This window comes from Balaenoptera acutorostrata, chromosome 18, assembly GCF_949987535.1.
Source record: "Balaenoptera acutorostrata chromosome 18, mBalAcu1.1, whole genome shotgun sequence".
NCBI lineage: Eukaryota > Metazoa > Chordata > Mammalia > Artiodactyla > Balaenopteridae > Balaenoptera > Balaenoptera acutorostrata.
In genome coordinates, this window is record NC_080081.1 from 29,230,305 (window position 1) to 29,252,806 (window position 22,502).

At 40.4% G+C, this 22,502-nt stretch overlaps 1 protein-coding gene across 23 annotated transcripts in view; it reads right to left on the reverse strand.

Annotated features, from left to right (window-relative positions):
- Positions 1-22,502, reverse strand: part of SCEL (sciellin) — a 177,518-nt gene that overhangs the window by 112,910 nt on the left and 42,106 nt on the right. For 20 of the 23 annotated variants that reach the window (XR_009005864.1, XM_057532560.1, XM_057532547.1 and 17 more), the window contains 2 exons: positions 3,546-3,607; positions 2,749-2,866 (listed from right to left, as the gene is read on the reverse strand). Coding sequence is in view for 22 of the 23 variants with exons in the window: in XM_057532560.1 (XP_057388543.1) it covers positions 2,749-2,866; positions 3,546-3,588 (161 nt within the window). In the remaining variant the exon portion in view is untranslated. Of the gene's footprint in view, positions 1-2,748; positions 2,867-3,545; positions 3,608-12,239; positions 12,300-18,209; positions 18,660-19,230; positions 19,387-22,502 lie in introns of those variants that run through there. The other 3 variants (XM_057532550.1, XM_057532553.1, XM_007186226.3) reach the window with 3 other exon arrangements.

Here is a 22,502-nt window from a genome sequence, read left to right on the forward strand (position 1 = left end):
CATGAAGAACCTATGGGCAGGACGGGAATAAAGACGCAGACCTACTAGAGAATGTACTTGAGGACATGGGGATGGGGAAGGGTAAGCTGGGACGAAGTGAGAGAGTGGCACTGACATATATACAGTACCAAATGCAAAATAGATAGCTAGTGGGAAGCAGCCGCATAGCATAGGGAGATTAGCGTGATGCTTTGTGACCACCTAGAGGGGCGGGATAGGGAGGGTGGGAGGGAGATGCAAGAGGGAGGGGATATGGGGATATATGTATACTTATAGCTGATTCACTTTGTGATACAGCAGAAACTAACACACCATTGTAAAGCAATTATACTCCAATAAAGTTATTAAATTTAATTAAGCCCATTATATCTGAAATTTTTCCACTTGTTGGTCTTGATAGTTTCCCTTGACGAAATGTAGGAAAATAAGTACCAATATTTGTGGTTAAGAAGGTTGATTTTTCACAGATTTAGTCTATTTTTGAACCATGAGATTATATAGTTTGCTCTGTCTGGTGCTTAAAATAACCCTATAAATTAGGCAGGGGGTGCACTCATATCCAGTTCACAGATGGGAAAATTGATCAGGGATTCTGTGGCTTTCCTAAGGCTAAAAAGTTAACAAGGGACAAGGGTGATATTTTTATTCCAAACTTTTCCTTTTCCTACTGGTCAGCCCTGCAATAGAACTTCGTACATAAGATCCTGAAGCTATGTCTTCCTTACTTTGTATAGTGGACCTGAAAGTGCAGGCAATTTTAGGAAATGTCAAAACATGTAGTAGAGACTTTGGCCCTGAGCCAAAGCAGAGAGTAAGTATCAGAACCTTTTCATGTCAACCCAACCAAACCTGAAATACCACATTTCTCCTGGTTCTGATTACTCAACACTCTGGAACCACTTACAATAAAGCTATAAAAGAACTGCAGTAGATAATTAAAGAAAGATGAACAGTGAAACTGAAACAATTCCAGCGAATATATACCCTCGAAGATGCCAAGAGAACTTCTCCATCTCCCTGGGATCCCCTCCCTAAACTTGTGGGAGAGTAGCAGACACCAGATGCAGTTTTGCCTGAAGAAAAACACATAGCACGTAGCCCACTACTGGGCCAGCAGGCGTGGGGAAAGCATCAGAGCCAATTTCCCCTTCACTCAGCAGCTGTCATGCCAGCCAAGCTGGCTTCCCCGGGCCTTTTTAAGGAAGCATGTCTGGCATAAAACCATCACTTCTACTGACTATAAATTGTCTTAGACATCTCTATCGCCCCACATCTGTGCAAATCTGTGCAACCCAAAATTTGTGATCTAACTTTGATATCATTCTACCACCATGGAAAAATAGAAATGCCATATTAGCTTCCAACAGAAGCAGTAAATGTTGCTTTATAGAAGGAAATGATTGTTTTCTAAGAATGCTAACTCCAAAACTTAGTGTGAGTCTCCAAATAACCCTATAGCTCCTTAAAATAATAAGATTTAATAACAGAATTTAATGGACATTTTTGTTTAACAGTTACAAGTACACTCCTCAAACAACCATGTATGGACAGTTTAGTAGAAAGCTTAGAGAAAGTATCCTGTAATGCAGGGATTCCCAACTTCAATGCTGTTGACATTACAGGTTTGATAATTTTTCGTTGTGAGGAGTGTCCTCTGCCTTGTAGGTTGTTTAGCGGCATTCCTGGTCTCTACTGACTAGATGTCAGGAGTACACCCCCAATTTTGACATTTAAAAATGTCTCCTGACCTTGCCAAACATCCCCTGGGAACAAAATTGTCCCTGACTGAGGACCATTGGTGTAATGGAAAGATAATGGGTCATGTTACTCTCAGCTCCACCTCTTAATAGCTGTGTGCTCTTGAACATGTTACCTAACTTCTCTGAGTCTCAGATTCCTCCTCTGTAAAAATGAGGATGTAATACCTACCTCGTGTGATTGTTATGAGATTTAGTGATGCTTTATACATAAAGTACCTAGTATCTAGCCGGACACATAAGAGGGAATCAAAGACATATGCATATGTGTATATGTGTATATACATATATATACACAATTTATAATAAATATATCTGGGCTGGACAAATGCCTATTATAAATCTATGTTGGCAATGAGGTGATATGCTTAGGGTAATAGTCTTCAGATCTTTAAACATATAGCTAATAGAAACAATGCTTAAAGCAGACAATACTTTCTTGATGGTTAAGTGTTTTCTCTTACAAAGTGATACTGCATTTACCACCTTTCCACACCTAGAGGTATATGACCAGTGGGGACTAAAATGAGTTGAGAATTGATCGGTTTTACTTGCACATAAGGAAATTTTAGATAAATTATTATTAAATTTGTAAACTTGGAATCATACTTGTGTTTGTTTCAACTGACATCAGGCACCAGGAATCTCGCTACCATAGATTAAATATTACCTTTTTGAAATCTGGAATGTCTTTTTTTTTTCAGATTATCAAGTAGGCACCAATGTCTATGCTATTTATAACAGCAAAATCCTACTTTTTTCTCACTAATAACTCATATTCTTTTAGGTATATGAATATTAAAAATGGTAGAGATATTCTTAAAAATCTGATGTAACCAATTTATGCTTACTAAATCTTACCAAACATGAGGCCAAGCAACAAAGTGTTTTAGAAGGAAAGTTTCTAAATTTCCACATGGCCATTAGTTTCCCAAATGGAGAATGGCTCTTTCTACTCACCCACCCACCCAGCCTCCCCACACCCTCTTACTTTTCTTCTTCAGGACGTTCCTTTATCCAGCTGTTATCCTGTAGGAAAGTCCTTCTTTTGTTCACCTCGTGAAAACCCTGTTGCTTCAGTGTAGTCCCCTGAGCGGTACTCTTCATATCTATCAACAGAAAAATGAAACAGCAAGAGATGTAGTTGCATGGAGTTGAGTGTGTGTTTATTAACTTGGAAATCTTGAGAGGAGCATCTGATTGGACAGCATCAATCTTCTAGGCTGGCAAATCCAGTACTGTTTCAAAGTAGGATGCACCGGCAAGAAACAACAAATCCCACACCCCATCATCAAAGGTAACTTATAAAACTGCTCAGGTGCCAACTGAAACTGCTCGTGCACATCATGAAGCCCTGCCCCACACCTGGGAATGTAGAACCACAGGCCTGGGAAAAACCAATACCGGGTTTAGTGGGTTGGCCATTTTGCTCAAAAAGAAATGTGCCTCAGAAGGACACACGAGACTGTTTTAGAAGTACCTAGTGAACAACAGTCAGTAAGTCCTGGTGCTTCTGATTATAAATAACTTAATTCTTTGATCTCACTGGGAGCCAGAAGCACAGAAGGTCACACACACTTGATTTTTAAAAGAAATCTTTGAATTGTAATTAGATGAGTAAAATCTACAGCACTCTTACTTTTTTCTTAAGCCTAACTTTGGCCATGTTAATTAAATTAGACTGTTGCTTCTAAGAATTTCATAGCTACATGAAAAAAAATAAGACCTGTGAGTTGTTTTTCCCAGATTTTTAAGTTCTCTGAGTAAGGGAAACATCATCTACATTACCATTTCCTGTGGGAGATGTTTTTCTCAAGGTAAGATCAGACATGCTGCCTTCCAGTAAGGATCTAAAAGAAAAATGGGGATGGGGAAAACACAGTAATGACTCGACAAAGAATCAACAAGGGACTCATTCATTGCTAATGAGACACATTTTTCAATGACACTGGCGGCCACATAATCTGGTATAATGAATACATGATATAAAGTGACCCCTAAGAACCTGAGAGTTCATCTATTCCAATGCATTTATTTTACAGATGAGGAAACTGAAGCCAGGAGTATTTAGTGTCCCCTGTGTTATAGGACAAGCAATTGGTTGAATCAGGTCATCAATTAACTCAGTTATTCAGTGAAAAAAATATGCACTGAGTGCTTGACACTGAGCCAGGAGCTGGAGACAAAAAAAGATAAGACGAGTATCGGGTCAGGTCAACAGGGAGACAGAGACATGGAGTTTACAGCACAATATGCAGAAGGGCTCATCAGCTCCTTCTTTGGGGAAGCCAAAGTGAACCCAGGCAACTGATATGTGTTTAGAAGGGAAGCAGCCAGAGCATGGAAATCACAGATCTTGGGAAGCACTGGTGGTTTTAGGTAATCCCTGTGTGGGAAAGCCCTAAGATTCTCAGCTGTGACGAACTGCTAGTGCCAAGCTGCTAAGGGACTGAGGTGATTCTCAGTCCCAGTCTGCCTGGGATGATGGTGCATTCAGGGCTGCATTATGACACTGAGTCTTAGGCACTTTTGCTGTCGATGGCCACTTCCTTCACACACAAGCACATGCACACACATGCATACACATACAAAATTAAAAATTATATTTTATGACTGTGTTAGTATAACGATGAATAACAATCCAGGCTGGCTTTGTTAATACATATTCATTATTGTTATAGTATTCGTTTTTTTCTTCTGCTGTTAAAAGGAATTAAAATTAGGACCCTTTTGTGAGGCCCTAAAAGTATTGTGGGTCCTAGGTGTGGCCTTTTCTGCTTAACAGATAAGTCAGCCCTGAGTTTCCCTGAATGTGGGACTTTCAGTTTTTAAACTGGAAAAGTCCTGGGCAAACAGGACTGGGCTGGTCACCCTAGGTGGAGCATTATGTTGTTTGCACATTTCACCCCACCAGACAGTGTACGGAATGTTGGAGGGGCCCTCCATCTCAAGTCAGAAGCAAGCCCTAGGTCCAGCTGTATGACATCAAAGTTCTGCGATTGAATCACTTAATCTCTCTGTAAAATGGGCTAATGAAACCTGCCATCTATTTCATAAGCTTGTGATGATCAAATGAATAATGTACACAAAAATCACTTTGTTAAACTATAAATGCGGTTGAGACTTACAGCTGTATCATCAGACAGCAGTTTATAGGTATAACGTGGAGATTCTAAAGCCTCCATCTCCCACCCTCTGGTCCAAAAGTGTCTCCTACAGTAACTTGCCATAGGACTTGAAGTGGTAAAGATGCATTCCTCTGGATCAAGGCATGGTTTCCCTAGGATCTTCATTTAGAATATCAATGCTCCTAGAGTCGGTGAGAAGTGGCAGCTGCTGGTGACTTTACCAGCCTGGTGCTCGGCACTATGGGCTCACGGCTGCACCTCGTCTGGGGAATTGCTCTTACTTGGTGGGGCTGCCAGTTACACACCCTCCTCATCCACTAAACCTGCAGCCAGTGAGTGAGTGACCTGGAACATAGAGCCAGTCCTGCAGGTGACTGGTGCTTCAGCACTCACCATGGCAGAAGCTAGGCCAGCAGGGGGCGCATTGTTGCTCAGCTCCTTCCCCTCCTCCCCTCCTGGCTTCCCTTTCTCCTTTCTTCTGAGTGAATACCCTTCATACGTCACAGGCACCCAAAGTCCTCCCAGGCACTGCTTCTAGGGGACCCAACCTAAGACTAACAACCAGCCTAAGACCAGCCGCTGTTCGCTCCACTGAGTCTGAAGGTCTTAGTGAAATTAGAAAGACCTGCATGTAAAGTGTGCTATTTACTGACTGTGTCACCTTGGGGATGCTACAGTTCAGCTCCCTTATCTGTAAAATGAGGTGAATTGCGACTGTTTTGAGGGTCAAGTTCGATGACATATGTAAAGTGTCTGATTATTGCCCAACACAGAGTAAGTGCTCAATAATTCTTAACTTCATGCTTCTATCACCTTGGAAAGCGTTAAGTGTAAAGATGAGGTGTGGTCAGGTGTGGGGAGGAGATGGAACAGCCTTGCATTTGCGCCCTGGGCACGCAGGGAGTGTGGGGTAGCCACTGTCTCACTGTATTTGGAGGTCCCTAAAACTTTGGCAGAAATGGGAGGAAAAGAGGCATGCAAACTTCAATCTGAACTACTTGTTCATTTCACCTCAGTCTGGCCTTGATTCTCTGGGTTCTTGGCTAACCTACTTCCTGTTTCTAAATGGACTGTGATAAACTCTTTTCCTGAACTGGTAAAGACCTGGAAGGTACGTAGCTGATTGAACTGGGATTCTGAGGTGGGCAGAATGCTGAGTGTATATCTGGTGATACACTTGCAGAGATTGCAAACTCAGTTGTGAAACACAGGGAAGGGTCAATGGAGAAAAGTCATTTTGCAATTATCTGCTTATTTGTCTCTCACAAAAGACCGAGTGTCCTGTGAGCCAGACTTAAGACTGTCCCTTCTCTATTTCCAGTGTGTGGGACAGAGTAGGTGCTCCCTAGGTGCTTACTATGTGCCGAATTAGGTCCCTCTCAAAATTCCTAACACCTCAGTACCTCAGAATGTGACTATAGTTGGAGGCAAGGCTTTTAAAGAAGTGATTAAGTTAAAATGAGGCCATTAGCGTGAGGTCTAATCCAATCTGTCCCATGACCTTATAAGAAGAGGAATTTGGACACACAGAGACACCAGGGATATGTCTGCATAGAGGAAAGGACATGAGAGGACGCAGAGAGAAAGAAGGTGGCCATCTGCTAACTGAGGAGAGAGGCCTCAGGAGAAAACAAAACTCATGACACCTTGATCTTAGACTTCCAGCCTCCAGACCTATGAGACAACAAATTTCTGTTATTGAAGTCAATCAGCCCGTGGTCCTTTGCTTTGGCAGCCCTAGCAAACTAACAGAGTGCTTATGGGAAAAGTGGTTTAAACATTTCTAAAATAGTTAAGTCATTCAAAGAGCTTTGTGTTACCCTGTCTCTGACCTGTGCCCTTTGTGTCTTTAATTGCCCTACTGCCCGGGGCAACTGCCAATAGCCATAGTACCTGCTCCCAACAGGATACCTCACAGGCATTATCTCATCCTCACATAAAACTCTGCACAGCAGCTGTTACCTCCATCTCCCAGATAAGACACCTGACTGAAGCTCAGGGAGAGGATGTAACCTGCCAAAGTGGCAACAAGCAGAATCTGGCTTCTAAACCAAAGCCAACTTGTTCCTCAACAACCAGCAGTAATGTTTGTCATGAGTCACTGTAAGATGGGACTGGTAACCTGGCATTAGAGTGAAAGAGGGAAGGTACACAGCAGCGTCTGCCTGACTCGACATCTCTGGAAGTCCCATGAGCTCTGCCCCCACTGCCTGGCAGCAGGAGAACCAGGACAACTTCTCAAGAAATCATTGCAGCAGACAAACCCTCACAGAGCAGCCTTCTCTGTGTATTTCCTGGTATTTCCTTGCTTATAAACGTATGTCCATACAAAAAGGTATACACGAATGGTCATAGCAGCATTATTCAAAATAGCCAAAAAGTGGAAACAACCCAAATGTCCATCAGTGGATGAATGGACACACAACATGTGGCAGATCCATACAATGGAATATTACTTGGCAATAAATAAGAATGAAGCATTGATACATATTACAACATGGATGAAGCTTGAAACATGCTAAGTGAAAGAAGCCAGACATAAAAGATGACACATTTAGGATTCTATATGGACGCTGTCTTTTAGATTTTCCTTGGTATCCTCAATACTCCTCCCAAGCCAGGCTTCTGCTGCCCCTTTAGGCTCTGTTGGGTAAGGAGGAGAGCTCAGACAATAATAATTCCTTAGATGATTTTATAGTAATTATAATATATCTCATTTCATTTCCAAGGCTATGTTCTAAGAGTATAATCCCTACTTAGCAGAGACATGGCTTGAGAAGCAGCTGAGTGGGAAAGTTGGGACTCCACCTGAGGCTTTCTAGCTCAAGGCTCATCGTCTTTTCCTCTCTGCCAGGGACTCCCAGATTGATAGCACTTCCTGCAGTTGTAGAGAGAAAAGCAGGTATCTCTTCTTTACCTTATATTTAGGGCTGGCTCTAATCAGATCCAGCACCCTGCTAAAGGGTCTGATATTTTCATGCCTTTGGTAGCCGGGTATTCTCCAGAAGGAGTCATAAGATAAGACATCCAAACAAGCTCAGGGCCCTTACCGCTTTCTTCCTGCCAATACCTAGCCTCAGGTATCCTATAAACACCTCACTGGCTCCACTCCAGTGTCTCTGGGATACTTTCTGGGGATAGTTGCCAGTGAACTCACTTGCTTTCTCTGGGACACCCAAGCTTTATCTTGTTGACTCTTTCATGAAAGTCCCTGGGAAGAACCAGGTTTTTTGTGCTTCGCCCTTTCCACCTCTGAAAGTAGGCTGCCAGGCAGAAGGTAAGAGCAGCCATCTTTGGACCATGAACTAACCTCGGGACTAAAGTCACACACTAAGAATGGCAAAGCAGGAAGTTAGAAGGAGCCTGGTTCCTCGTGGAGCTGCCAAATAGCCCCAAATAGCTGCCAAAAAGTTGAGATGATCTATCTCTTAACTTTTGGCAAGAGGAAAATAAACCTAGTTTCTTCATGAGATTACTCTTTCATATTTTTGTTACTCAAGCTTAATACACTTCCTACCTGTTACAAGATCATCGTGGAGCAAACAGAAGGTCTAAAAGCCCATGGTGGTCTACAAAATATAAGACACTAGTGACTTTTTTATTAGTAAAACACTATTTCTTGCAACATGCCTGTGTGTTCAATGTTCCTAGCAAGAAGGATCATGTGTTTAGTTCCTACTATTGCTTCACATCATGCCACAAGCTTAGTGCTCATTAGCTTATTTAATCCTTCCAGGTGAGTATTATTACCTCTAATTATAGGAACTCAAAACTCAGGTTAAATAACCTGGCTAAGGTCACACAGGGGGTGACAGTCAGGAACTGCAATTAGGTCTATATGACGGCAATGCCAGGGTCTTTTCAGCAAACGATACTACATGTTGGTCAAAGTACCATGTGATATAGCCAACTCCCGACACACAGGGAAAAGCCTGGGAGTTCCGAGACATGGAAGATAACGGGAGAGGAGCTTGAAGGAGAAGAAGTAATAAACAGCTGCTCCATCACCCCTGGGCAGCTCAGCCTCGAGCCTCACCCCTCCCATGGCCACACTGAAGCCATGAGTGGCCTGGCACTACTCCTACCGGACTCCTTCTCTGGATCTATCTCCCTACTAGATGGCTTGATAATGTTTTATATTCTTTCCTAGCTCCATGCTGTCCACTGGCACAAGGTAAATGAGACAGCAAAATATAATGTATTCTATTTTCAAATGATAATAGTTTAATAAGTATGCAGGAGTTTTTTTTTTTTAATGAAAATGACTAATAGTGTGGGAAAATAAAATTTTTTCACCAAATCTACAGGTTTCACTTCCATCTCCTGCACAACCTCCCTCAGCACCACCTGCTCCTTTTTTTTTCTTAGGACCCATTGGCCATGTCACCCTAACCATCTCCATATGTCAGCCCATTTGGTGGCCCCAGAACCATTTCTAGAAACTCCAATCTAAAACATTTAAGGTGCAAGACCCACTCTCATCAACCTCTAATTCCAGCGAAATTTTACTGCAATGGAACACTTGCCATCCTGACCAGAATATAAACCAACTTTTTTTATATATGGATATTTTCTATACTGTTAATAAAAATGGATCAACAATATATGTCCCTGTGAATAATGCTCTTGTTAACAAATACCCTTCTGTAGAGTGGATTAGAGATTAGAAACCTTTCAAATTGGTAATGTCACGAAATACATGCAGCAAAATCTCAGCTTTATATTATTTTTTAAAGAAATTACTTATTTCAGGGACTGAGGTTATCCTCAGTTTCATATCTACTCAACACCCAAATAATGACACTTTAATAGCTTCGGTTCAGCCAATTAGATTTATTTCTAAGTGCTGTCCTTCAGTTTCCTTCCAATCAAGTTTTAAACTTCTCACGAGAAAGATGAAACTCTCATCTTGGCTCCTCAAAATGCTGTTACTGGTACATACACCAAATAATGGCAGACACCAGCAACTATAATTTTTTCCAGCAATTGTATTTTAAATGTATAATACTGTAGGGAAAGATGTATAAAAAGATGTGTCCCTATTATGCTGGGAACTACAAAAACCTTTCCCTTTTAAAGCACCAAATTCATAAGTTGAAAACTCTGATGTGAAATCATGATGTCAGAAGTCAGTATGGAAACAGGAAAAACAAAAACCTTTTCAACTTCTGGCCCCTCTTTCATTTCCTCTTTGTGGCCAAACACCAGAAAGTGCTAGTTTTTACCCAATGCCTACAGCCTCTGCCCAAAGACATGTCTTTAGGTTTTAGATGAAATTACTCTCCTTAAATTCTGAATCACAAAACCAGTCAAGTTTCATGGTTTTCTTTGGATGCATTTGAAACTATCAAACATCTCCTATTTCTTAAATGTATCCCTGTTCAGATCCTCTTCATCTCCCTATGTCCTTCTCAATTTCTGTTTTGAATAATAGCACTTCCCCAAGAGCATTTAGGTCCACTAGGTAATCTGCTCCCCTAGCCAGTCAGCCCCAGCTCTTGCTGTCCCAACTCCAAGACCACCTCCCAACTAAGCTGCACTCTTCCCCATCTTTTGGGTCCTCTTGACAAAAAGATTTTGTGGACCTTGTTTATCTATTTTATTTTTTACAAGGTCCTATGTTTAGCACATGGAACTATATTCAATATGTTATAATAAATCATAATGGAAAAGAATATGAAAAAGAATATGTATATATATGTGTGTGTGTGTGTGTGTATAACTGAATCACTTTGCTGTATACCAGAAACTAACACAACATTGTAACTCAACTATACTTCAATAAAAATTTTAAAAAAAAAAGGTCTTTGTGGATCTCTCTTCCCCTTCCCACCCAAGGACAAAATGCCTCTCGACTTACCTAATAAGTGCTACATTATTACCACTCACTGCTAACTCTCCTTAAGAAAGATTGTGTGAGCAAAGAAACTGGAATGAGGTGGTGCAGAGATGAAAGAGAATAGGAAGAGTAAGACAGAAGAGAAAAAAATGCAGAGCAGAAAATAGGATAACAAAATAGAGGATGAGAGAAAAAAAGAGAAAAAACCAGCGAAAAGAATTCACTGCTGGTATTTGGTCGTGTGATAGTGTTAGCCATATTGAGCTTAGATTTTACATGTATTATCACATTTAAGACCCACATAATGCCTTAAGGCTGATACTATGATTATCCTCCTTCTATACCTAAGTGAAACTTTATAATGAATGATTTCAACGAAGTCAGAGTCCTTTTTCAGAAGGTAGGGCAGGAGTTGGAAATGTGGACAGTGGGTAAAATTAGTTCTTTCTGAAAAGAGGTTTTAGGATGAGTAGTTTGCCTAAGGCTACACAGCCAGTGCACAGTTGGGATTCCAGCCCAAATCGACCTGACATCAAAGTTCCTGCCCCAGAAGCCCAGGAAACAAAAAGGGTTCAACAGGTAGAAAGTTACCAGGTTAAAAGAACGGGTGAGAAGAATGACATTTCCTTTGCAATAGAAATCTGTGATGGACCTCAACCAAGACTGAGATTTGGAGCAGACTTTCTCTGACCATTTTACCAAAGTATCATGAGATCAGCACAGAGTGATAGTTGGATACTTTAATGGCTCCAAAATCTCCCAGTTAATTTATCAAGCTTTCTAATAGACTTATCTAAATTGATATCTTTATGGAAAAGACCAAATATGAATAGTTACCTAAGAGAAACCTCTATAGTGATAGAAAGTATAAAAAAGCAAACATAGAATAAGGAAATAAACACAGCAAAAATGTCTAGAATGACATATGTAGCTTGGTGGTATTCACTTTCGTATATGAAAAAGTCTTCATGGCTTGATAATACCTACTAGTACTTGTTTCCCAGAAATCACTGGTAACAGGGAAAAAATCCTAGAAACTGAAAAAGGACAAATGCTATTAAACCATTTTCAACAGAAGAATAAGAGAGGCTCTATAATCACAAGTCAATAAACAGCAGCATTATCTTCTGTAAGGTAAATACAACAAACCACCAAACAATTATCACCTAAAAGAACATGAAATATTATGTAAGGATAAAATAAACAGGGCTTCACAAAGTGTAAACGTTAACAAATGCATTTAAATTAATGGACTATTTTCAGCCTTCACACACAGTGTATAAGGAAATCCAATAATTATTGGGCTGGGAAAGACTCACTTATCCTGCTGTGATGGTTAGAAATTTGCTATTTCTTTAGTCACACAGCCTCCCAGTCTCCACTTAGCATTAGAAAACTTGCTTACTGATGGGGAAACAGTTTATAATGTAGCACAAATAAAATCTTGTAGCCAGACAGTTGTCTATATGCTATGAATTTTGAGTCCAATAACCATCGACCATAAAATGTTCTTACTGTTTGTTCTCGGTTTTAGCATGAGCCCTCACTTGCCCTTGTTTCCACCACCAATCTTTTCTGCAGAATGATAGATAATGTCAAGTTTTAGCATGAAGAGTCGTACTCTCTGGGACAATGATCAATTTCATTTTATTAAAGACACTGGTCTAATATTCATTAATAAAAATGCTATGTAATAAAAATTATCTATTGCTTGAACCTCTCATGGACTATTTTTAGTTCTAGCTGAAAACATTTGTTAAATGAGTAGAAGCCCAAATTTTGACCACGAATTATGAACCAAAACTCTGTTACCTTAAGTTCTTTATCATATTCGCTGCAGCTCATGTCATGTCACTCTTTATCCCAATTTTACACAGTAAAATCTTTCTCCTTATATTATGAAAGTGGAATCATTTTGGCTCAAATGCATATTTTTATAATTTTATTGGTTATTTTATTTCTTATTTTGTGAATTATCCATTGATTAATATTATGGATTTCTTATTGTTTTCTTACTTTCTTTATATACCAGAAATATTTATTTTTACTTTCCCAGTTTTCACTTAGCGTCTGACTCTGATTTTTTTTTTTTGATCAGCAGCTTCCAATTTTGTAATTCTCTTTCTTTCCCCTTATTAATTCTTTCACTCATTAGAAATCCATGTAGACCATCCATGAAACTTCTTTCTGACCTCAAAATCCAAGCAATCACCAAGTCCTACAACTCTGCTCCTACATCACTCTTTTTTTTTTCTCAACAGTTAGAGATGCTACATTGCACTCCTTCCGGGTTACTTTTATTTTTTATTTATTTAGTTATTTGTTTGTTTGTTTGTTTGTTTGTTTATGGCTGTGTTGGGTCTTCGTTTCTGTGTGAGGGCTTTCTCTAGTTGCGGCAAGTGGGGGCCACTCTTCATCGCGGTGCGCGGGCCTCTCACTATCGCGGCCTCTCTTGTTGCGGAGCACAGGCTCCAGACGCGCAGGCTCAGTAATTGTGGCTCACGGGCCCAGTTGCTCCGCGGCATGTGGGATCCTCCCAGACCAGGGCTTGAACCCGTGTCCCCTGCATCGGCAGGCAGACTCCCAACCACTGCGCCACCAGGGAAGCCCCCTACATCACTCTTGATTGTCTTTCTGTCCATATTCAAACTACCGATTCAAGCTGCCATAATCTGCTTACTATTTTAACAGCTTCCTACCTATATTCCCAAGCTCTAGACTTACTCTCCTAATCCATTCTCACGAGTGCCAAAGTAGTCACCACCTTGCTTAAAACTCTTCAATGGCCCTTCATTTCTGTCAGGATAAAATCCAAATTGTTATCAAAACTTACAAGTCCGTACCCGCCTGCCTCCTTTCTCCCCAGTCCCCATGCCTCACTCAAACTCTAGCTTCAGCTAGACTAAGTCATTCCAATTCCTGAGGGCTCCATCCTTTTCATCACCTTTAGGCTGTTGCTCACTCTACGCTTTATGCCTAAAGCATTCTTCTTTCTGAGCCTCCTCTCACCCTTACTCTCCCTTCAGGAAAGACTTAACATGCATTTTTCAGGTCACTCATTACATATCCTCCTGGATGCATTCAGTGATACCATCACAACCTGTCTTCACCTCCAGCTCCCCAGGCTGAGCCCTATGAAGTGTTCAGATAGCCAAGAGTACCTCTCCATAACAACGGTACAATACAAACTGCCTTTTGTGTGGCTGAAGTTTTTCTCCATCCCCAACACACACACACACAGACACAGACACATTGTAAATCTTGAGGGTTGTAACCAAGACCATCTTCTCTACAGTTGTATTTCCAAATATTATTGTTATATCTGGCACATAATAAGCTCTAGAGGAACATTTGTTGGACAAATGAGATTAATAAATATTTACATGTTTTCTTCTAAGTTTAAAAAATGTATTTTATTGTTACATGGAAACTCTGATCCATATGGATTTACTTTAGTAATGGTGGAATCCCTTTCCCATTGATATATGATTTTTCCTCTGTCACATAAAGAAATCTTATATATTCTAGAATGTGCTTCATGGCTGTCTCTTCTGTTCCATAGATCTGCCTTTAGTTTCTTGCAATAGAAACAAACTACTTTAGTTATTGTCTTTTCCTAATACATTTTAATATCTAATGAAAGCACCCTTCATTAATTTCTCTTGTAGAAATTCTATCAGCTATTCTAACTTATTCATTTCTTTAAGATAAACTTTAAAATTATTTTCTGTGGTTTCAAAACAAATATTCTATTAGAACTTTTCATTGGAATTGCATGAATACTATAAAATAGTTTGGGAAGAGCTGACATGGATGATATTCAATCTGTCCATCTAGGAATAGTACTCAAAGAAGCTTTTACTCAAGAAAGTCTTTAGGTCTTACAGTAAACATCTGTGATTTTCTTAATCTACGTCCCACATTTTTCTTATGGAAATTTTTTTCTTGATGTTTTATATCTCTTTGCACTATTGTAAAAGAAATGGTAATATATGTCATATTATGTTATTATATATATATGTATAATTCAGTAGGAATCCTAAATTTTCTTTTTATTTGCTGGTTCTGTGAGATAAGTATGATCATACAAGTGACATTTGGTCAAATTGGGGGTCATAATTATATCCAAGTCTATCTGGATTCCAGCCTCCTATGGTTTTTTCTGTATGGATTCCTTTCAAATATTTACCTAATGACAGAAGGGAGTACACTGGGAAGGAGGGCAGAGGAGGGTAGGCTGTAGGGGGGCAGTTTTCTCTGAAATATTTAAAATTAACTCTCAGTGTAGAGGTACCATGCATATCCTGTGGCTTCTGAGTGTTCTCTGGAATACTGCCACAGTCTCCTGGGATGTGTGTATTTTAGTTAAAAAAGCATGGTCTATATAGTTCATTACTTTCTCCCAGAAGGTTCCATACAAAGGAAACAATCACATTTTAGGTCAGGGAAACTTGGGTCTAGAAACACAGAATGAATTATTTAGATGCTTAGAGCTCTCAAGTATACAATTACAATGAGTATTCAGAACTAGAAGTAAGCCAGTTGTTGTTTAGTGGATACCTATAAAAAGCACTCTTCCAGGGCTTCCCTGGTGGCGCAGTGGTTGAGAATCTGCCTGCCAATGCAGGGGACACGGGTTCGAGCCCCAGTCTGGGAAGATCCCACATGCCGCGGAGCAACTAGGCCCGTGAGCCACAACTACTGAGCCTGCGCTCTGCAACAAGAGAGGCCACAATAGTGAGAGGCCCGCGCACCGCGATGAAGAGTGGCCCCCGCTTGCCACAACTAGAGAAAGCCCTCGCACAGAAACGAAGACCCAACACAGCCAAAAATAAATAAATAAATACATAAATAAAGGAGTTCCTTTAAAAAAAAAATAGTAATTGTATAACATCATATGAAAAGCAAGTCACATACAGAATAAAATTTGTTCCTGTACTATATCAACTAATTAAAAAAAAAAGCACTCTTCCAATTAATAATCACAATAAAATGATGATTCATATCCTTAAAAAATTTAGCAACATAAAATGCAAATCTAATAAATGTAGCTGTCATTTGACAAAGCATGCATTTGAGGAAGGGCCTTTCCCAAATTCACAATCACATGGATTTTTACAATGGTAAACTAGAAACCCTTAAGAAATATATTTGATAAAGACTTTTGATTAAAAAGTAAAGTTCAAGCAACTGCAGACAAATATCCAGTAATACATAAAACCCTTATTTCAAAGTTCTCAGCAAGAGAAAAGGAAACATGATCAACAAATAGCCTAGGAACAGGATAATGTCAGACGACAAACTGTGTGGGACCAACAAAGCTTTCCCCTGGACCACTGGCTGGCCAAGGATTCTATCACATCACTCTTAAAGAATGCTTAGAGTTAACGCCCGAATCATAGGGACACTATCAGTTAAATCATGTTTGCTTAAGTTGACTGCTTAGTGAATTATATGCAGCTCATTCCACAGTCTGAGTTTCGTTGTTCAAAACATCTCCTCTTTGCTTTGTTTGCAAAGTCTCCAGGAAAATGAATCTCTCAGCTGTTTCAGTCAAGATTCCAGTGGTTAGAGGAGACAGCCGGTAACAGCCCCTACAGATTGGTAGCCGAGGTGAGGCTGTCTCCGATTGAATGTCTCACACCCTACAATCTACAACCTACACACACACCACCTCGCCTTCCTACAAAGGGGCTGACCGCTCCTGAGGTTAAAAACTAGGAATATAATAAATAACAAGATTGACTCCACAAACCACAAATTTAAAATGTATCTCTTCACGTCATAGTCATTCTATACGCACTGTAATAACATTCTCAAGTATTACTGGATAAGGAAATTCTTATTTCCGGATCATTTCTAGTTCTTTTGTAAAGCCAGAGGGAACCTCATTTATTGCTACCACATATTTTATGTGAAAGAAATTTGAAAAATCATTGAGAAAATTCAGTAAGACCAAAATCAGGTGATCTGGCTCCTCATCTGGTTCTAACTATCATCCTGGCAAGTTGCTTAACATGTATACATTTTGTTGTCTTCACCTAGAAAATTAGTGAGTTAGACTACATAAGTCTACGCTCCATTCCAATTGAAAATTTAGGTCAGTTGAATCTAAGATTTACATGAAGCTAAAAGTTTAATAAAAATCCTGGCCTTTTATCTGCATTCTCTGTCTACCTGACATTTAGAATCAAGCAAATGTTTTACTAAAAATTTTACTGATGTAATATCACAGTTTTCTCAAATTGATTTTCCCAATACTTTAATTCTGGAATACAGCAAATATCAGAAAGACCATTTCTGCATTATAAACTGTGGAAGAGAAAGCTGGTTTTAAATTTGATCACATTTTACGACATGTAAAATAATAATCCACAAATGGTATAATTTAGCTTTCTGATTACTATAAATGTTTGAAAGCCAAATTATTATAAAATTCCTCAGTAACCTTTGGGAACTGAGCTCTAAAAGCCTCCGAGACAGCACATGACCTGCTCAGCAATGGGAAGCAATGAAAGCTCTAGAATTGAAAGCAGAGCCAGGTACACTGTGGGAAGCGCCTTTCTGGAGGACAGAGAGCGCTGGTTGCAAGTGTGAGTAGCTCCTGGGTTTGATTCCCACAGCTCTGCATCTCAGATGCAAATGGTAGAGAAAAAACACAGGTCAGACAAGTCAGCTTAGCTATTAATCATAAAGGAAAGCCTGGTTAAAATAACTTTTCTGTTCTTATCAAAGGGCTTCCAAAACTGGCTTTTCAGGACTAGGATATGAATAGAGGTTGAAAATTGCCCCTATGTACATTAATCAATATGTAGGTTAGAACTCAGGATATAACATAGCAAAGTTGGCCAAATGCACACGAATCCCTGTGGGAAACTGCGCACCCTCAGTTAGCCCTGCCCTGCTTTATTCCTTGGTATATTCACTCAAGAAATGTGATTTTCTTATTTGGGGAAGATAGGGTGGGGGACTGGGCATCTCTGTCTCACAGCTCAGTGACTTGCAATGCTTGCAGCAGTCAAGAAAAACAAAGACTTCTTATCTATAAAAGAGTAGAGTTCACCATTTCAGTAAAAGCATCATCTGTGAAGACAGGGAGCTCCTTTTAAAAAATGTTTTTATAGTCACTTGAGAAAATAGACCAGTGAGTGCCGGTCTCTCGACTTAAAGAATTTGCTATCCTTATGTGTGACCAGATTCACCAGCTGACAGCTCCTACGTGGAAACTCAAATAGGCTTTCATTTCTCTGCTGCCCGGAAAAGTGTAAAATTGTGGAGAATTTAAAAGCAATGCCATCTAAAATCACAACAAAGAGCAGCAGAACTGTCGACAAGTAGAACAGCCCGTTGGAAGCTGTTAAAATTTCACTGGGAAAAAGACAAAGTTAAGAGAGTAAGTTCTAATTTTAATCACTTGCAAAGAAAACAGGGAAAGTTATGCAATAAAGCAGAGATATTTACATTTGCAAATATAATTCAACTTACCTTTCTTGAGCAGATAAACCGGGACTTCTTGTCTAAACAGCCTGCAGTGATTCCCCAGGTGGATCCAGCTGAAACTAATGGGTACCTGGAGTTTACTGAGTGCAGTTTCCACCTCCACCTGCCTGTGTTAATGAACAGATCAGAGGCTTCTCCCTCAGTGGCTGAGTCACACAGGGAGGAGATGGGTGGTGTGAAAGAGGGTGTCACCTTGTACAAGTACCAATTCAATTGAAACAGCTCACTCATGGACCTGCTGTCTTTGGTGAATTCTTTGTGTAATTTATGGCCTTGGTAGACCAAAAATATGTACTCCTGTTATCACCCCTTTAACTGACATCAACAATACCCACAACTCTATCCCTCAGGAGGTGCCACAGTATCCAATCTATTTTGGATTCTCTTTTAAAAAACAAAACACAGGGCTTCCCTGGTGGCGCAGTGGTTGAGAATCTGCCTGCCAATGCAGGGGACATGGGTTTGAGCCCTGGTCTGGGAGGATCCCACATGCCGCGGAGCAACTAGTCCCATGAGTCACAACTACTGAGCCTGCGCGTCTGGAGCCTGTGCTCCGCAACGGGAGAGGCCGCGACAGTGAGAGGCCCGCGCACCGCGATGAAGAGCGGCCCCCGCTTGCCGCAACTAGAGAAAGCCCTCGCACAGAAACGAAGACCCAACACAGCCAAAAATAAATAAATAAATAAATAAATAAATAAATAAATAAAAAATAAAAATAAAGGAATTCCTTTAAAAAAAAAACCAAAACAAAACACAAAACTTAAGGTAGGAGGAATCTCTATCTGGCCCATGGTACCTGGAAGGCTGGGGCCCAGATACACACACAGGAAATGTACTGCTGGTAGGAATCAAGATCCTTAGGAGAGAAAAGTCCTTTGGAGGCCTGAGATCAGGAAATATGAAAGGAATCTATTACACAAATTCTACACATGGAATTTTGGTAAAACTATCAAAGGAAAGTACATCCTGAAATATAAGAATTTTGAGCTTTTTGTGATTTCATCACCTTTAAAAATGTGAAAAGGATGCTAGAAACTTCTTTCACATCTGAGGGCAGCAGTAGACTCCAGTGTCAACACCTGCTTCTGGTGAGGAAGGAACAGTGTAGAAGAGCCACGCTACGTGCAGGTTCCTATTACAGGTTCTGAAATGTACCTTCCGTGGCAGCCAGGGAGGCTTTAAAGAAGCTAAGCGAATCTGGAACATTGCTGAGAGGAGTGAGTCATTAGAATTTCCTGGGTCATCTTTATTCATCTGTCACACCAATAATTAACCAAATCCTCCCCATTTCAAGACAGCTTCTGAAAAACCACAGTCCAGCTGAGCTACAGTCACAGAAGGGACCATAAGAAGACGTAGAAACATTCAGATTAGAAGGTTCAGGCAACTGCAGGACGCAGTCACGGACTGGGACATCCCTTTCTTAATGTGCCCTTATTCTGGGCTGAGGAATTTGAAAATCTAAAATGGAAAATGTTCTCTAAAAGTAGTATACATATATATATATATATATATATATATATATATATATATATATGTTTATTCAGTGCTTTCATAGAATTATATGTGTGCGAGATATTTTAGAAATACGTTTTAAATTTCTGTGATGCCCATAAATGTTGGTTGGACTGAGGTTGGATATTAATATTACAGATGAGAAAGTTGAAAAACCAAGATGTGACTTATCTCAAAAAAATAAGTAAATTAGAAGTATTATATTCAGGATCATTCAGCATTCATTTAGCTGAATGAAGGGCTAAAACAGTTTCAGAGCTAGCTTGTAGGGACAAGTAGTAACTTATATTAAACTTATATTATAGAATGCTTAGATGTATGTTTTCATCCTTCATAAAATATAGAACCAGAAAATAATTTTCTGCTTTGCAATGAAGAAAAATATACTGCCCAAAATACATTTAAACCTTTTGAGCTTCCAAACAATTATTTCTGCGTGGAATTGAGGGTTTCTTTTATTTTATATACTGGAACCCATACCACTAAGCCACGTCAGTGTCTTTCCATTTAGAACTAAATCTTTGATTCAGAAAAGGGCTAATTCTAAACACTTGGGCAAAATTCAGACTTCCTCATTGCTGAACAGACATTCAGCCCAAAGACTGCTGAAAATTAAGAATCTCAAAGTTCAAAGAGGTCAGTCAAGAATGTGCACGGGGGTGGAGGTGGCCAAATAGGTTTGGCCTTAGTTTCACTCAGGCCTTGAGCTGGGGAGCCTTGAGCATGCTTAGAATAATTTGGCTTTACCACGCCTATTTCACTGTGAGTGGCGGAGTTCTTGAGGTCTCTCTAGAATGTAAGCTCCTAGGCTGTGATGGCAAATGTTTTATCGTGGGTGCCAATGCGACTGCTTGACACTGGCTGCCTGGGGGGATATGATGAGGTTTGTAAGGCAACTTTGAACTTGCACAGGAGAGAGCTACGATTGATTAGCAATGTCTGCCACAGGTCTCAGATGGGGGGAGGGTTTGCTGAACCTATCTCCCAAAACAGCACAGTGCTTTTTCTCTGTGTTATATTCAATGAAACAACCAGCCAGAAACGAGCACTTATCACCACATAATAATGAAAATAGCAAATACTTATATAGCACTGTTCATGTGCCAGGCATTGTTCTAAGAACTTGTCATACATTCATTTAAGAATTGCTATTAAAAGACTGTCACTTCCTGTTATACAGTCTGAATGTTTGTGTCCCCTCAAGACTGTTATGTGAAATCCTAACCTGCAAAGAAAAATGATGGTGTTGGGAAGTGGGGCCTTTGGGAAGTGCTTAGGTCATGAGTGTGGAGTCTTCATAAATGGGATTATTGTTCTTATAAAAGAGACCCACCCCCCAGAGCTTTCTAGCTCCTTCCACCACGTAAGGACACAGTGAGAAGACGCAGGCTATGAACCAGGAAGAGGAGCCTCACCCAACCATGCTGGCAGCCTAATCTCAGACTTCCCAGCCTCCAGAACTGGGAGAATCAAATTCCTGTTGTTTATAAACTGCCCAGTCTGTGTAATTTTGTTATAGCAGCCTAAACAGACTAAGATACCTCCTCATCCCAGAGAGATTCAAAAAGTGACGCTGAAAATGCAAAAAATATACAAACAGGACAAATCAGCATCTCAAAGCTCTCTAATCTGTCATGCAGGGACTTTGAGAGGTTGAAAGATAGAGGGCTCCCCACTTTCCTCCCAGATGGAGAAAATAAATGTTATGTACATGTTGAAACAAAAGCGGTAACGGTAGAGTGATAATTACAGAGCCCATTTCTCTTTGGCTGGGAGTAGACAGATGCCAGAATTAATGAATTACTGCCTTGCTGCCAGTGCTGCAAGAGCGGGTGCATTGCTTAATACGCACTGATGGTGCCAGTATGGTGCAGACCCACAGAGAGCCCAGGAGAGACCCCACGGGAGCCTGTGTTCCACCATCTCTGCAGATCCACTACTCACTGTGGGCAATCACTTCGTCCTCAGGTCCACGTCTTTCTTGCTGCAGGGAGATGGATGGGATCAGCCTCTTTACCACCCAGACAGCTCACAGTGAAGAGATCAGGACTCCATACCTGCACTCTATAGACAACGTCATGAGGCACCAGGAGGGCTCAGCCCTGAGTTCCTGAGGCTTTCTGACTCTTCTTCATGCTCCAACAGGCAACTACCCTTGCCCAGAGAAACCAGAAGAGATTAGGCAAGGCTGATGATGATTATAATGATGAGGATAAAAGCAACAACGACAGTAGTTTAAGTGTGGGCCAGTCATTGCTTAGTGCTTTACGTATGTTATTTCATTTAATCCTCACAAAAACCTTACACTATGGGAACCATAGAAACTGCTGTTAGGTCATGATAGAGAGCAGAAAACAAAAGCCCAAGATCACACAGTTGGGAATTAGACATGTCCAGAATTCCAATATAGGCAGGCTGACTGCAGAGCCCACATTCTTGAATATGAAGGTCCACTGTCTCTCCAAAGTGCCAGAAAGGAGATGGGCACTTTACCCAAGAGACCATGGCTGGATTACAGGGTGAGCTAAATTTACGGCAGGTCTGAGCCCTGAATAACAGGTGACAGGAAAGTACAATGGCTTTTAGCAGGAAATGTGTATATATACGCATGTATGTAGGCGCTTGTATCACTCATAGCATCAAAAAGAATAAACCACAGCCCACATGTGTTAGATCAAAATATCAGACAGGAGAATGGCCAGCAGTTGCTACACAATCTAGGTCCTTTAATGATGGTGTAAATCTAACTCACCAGTTTTCTTT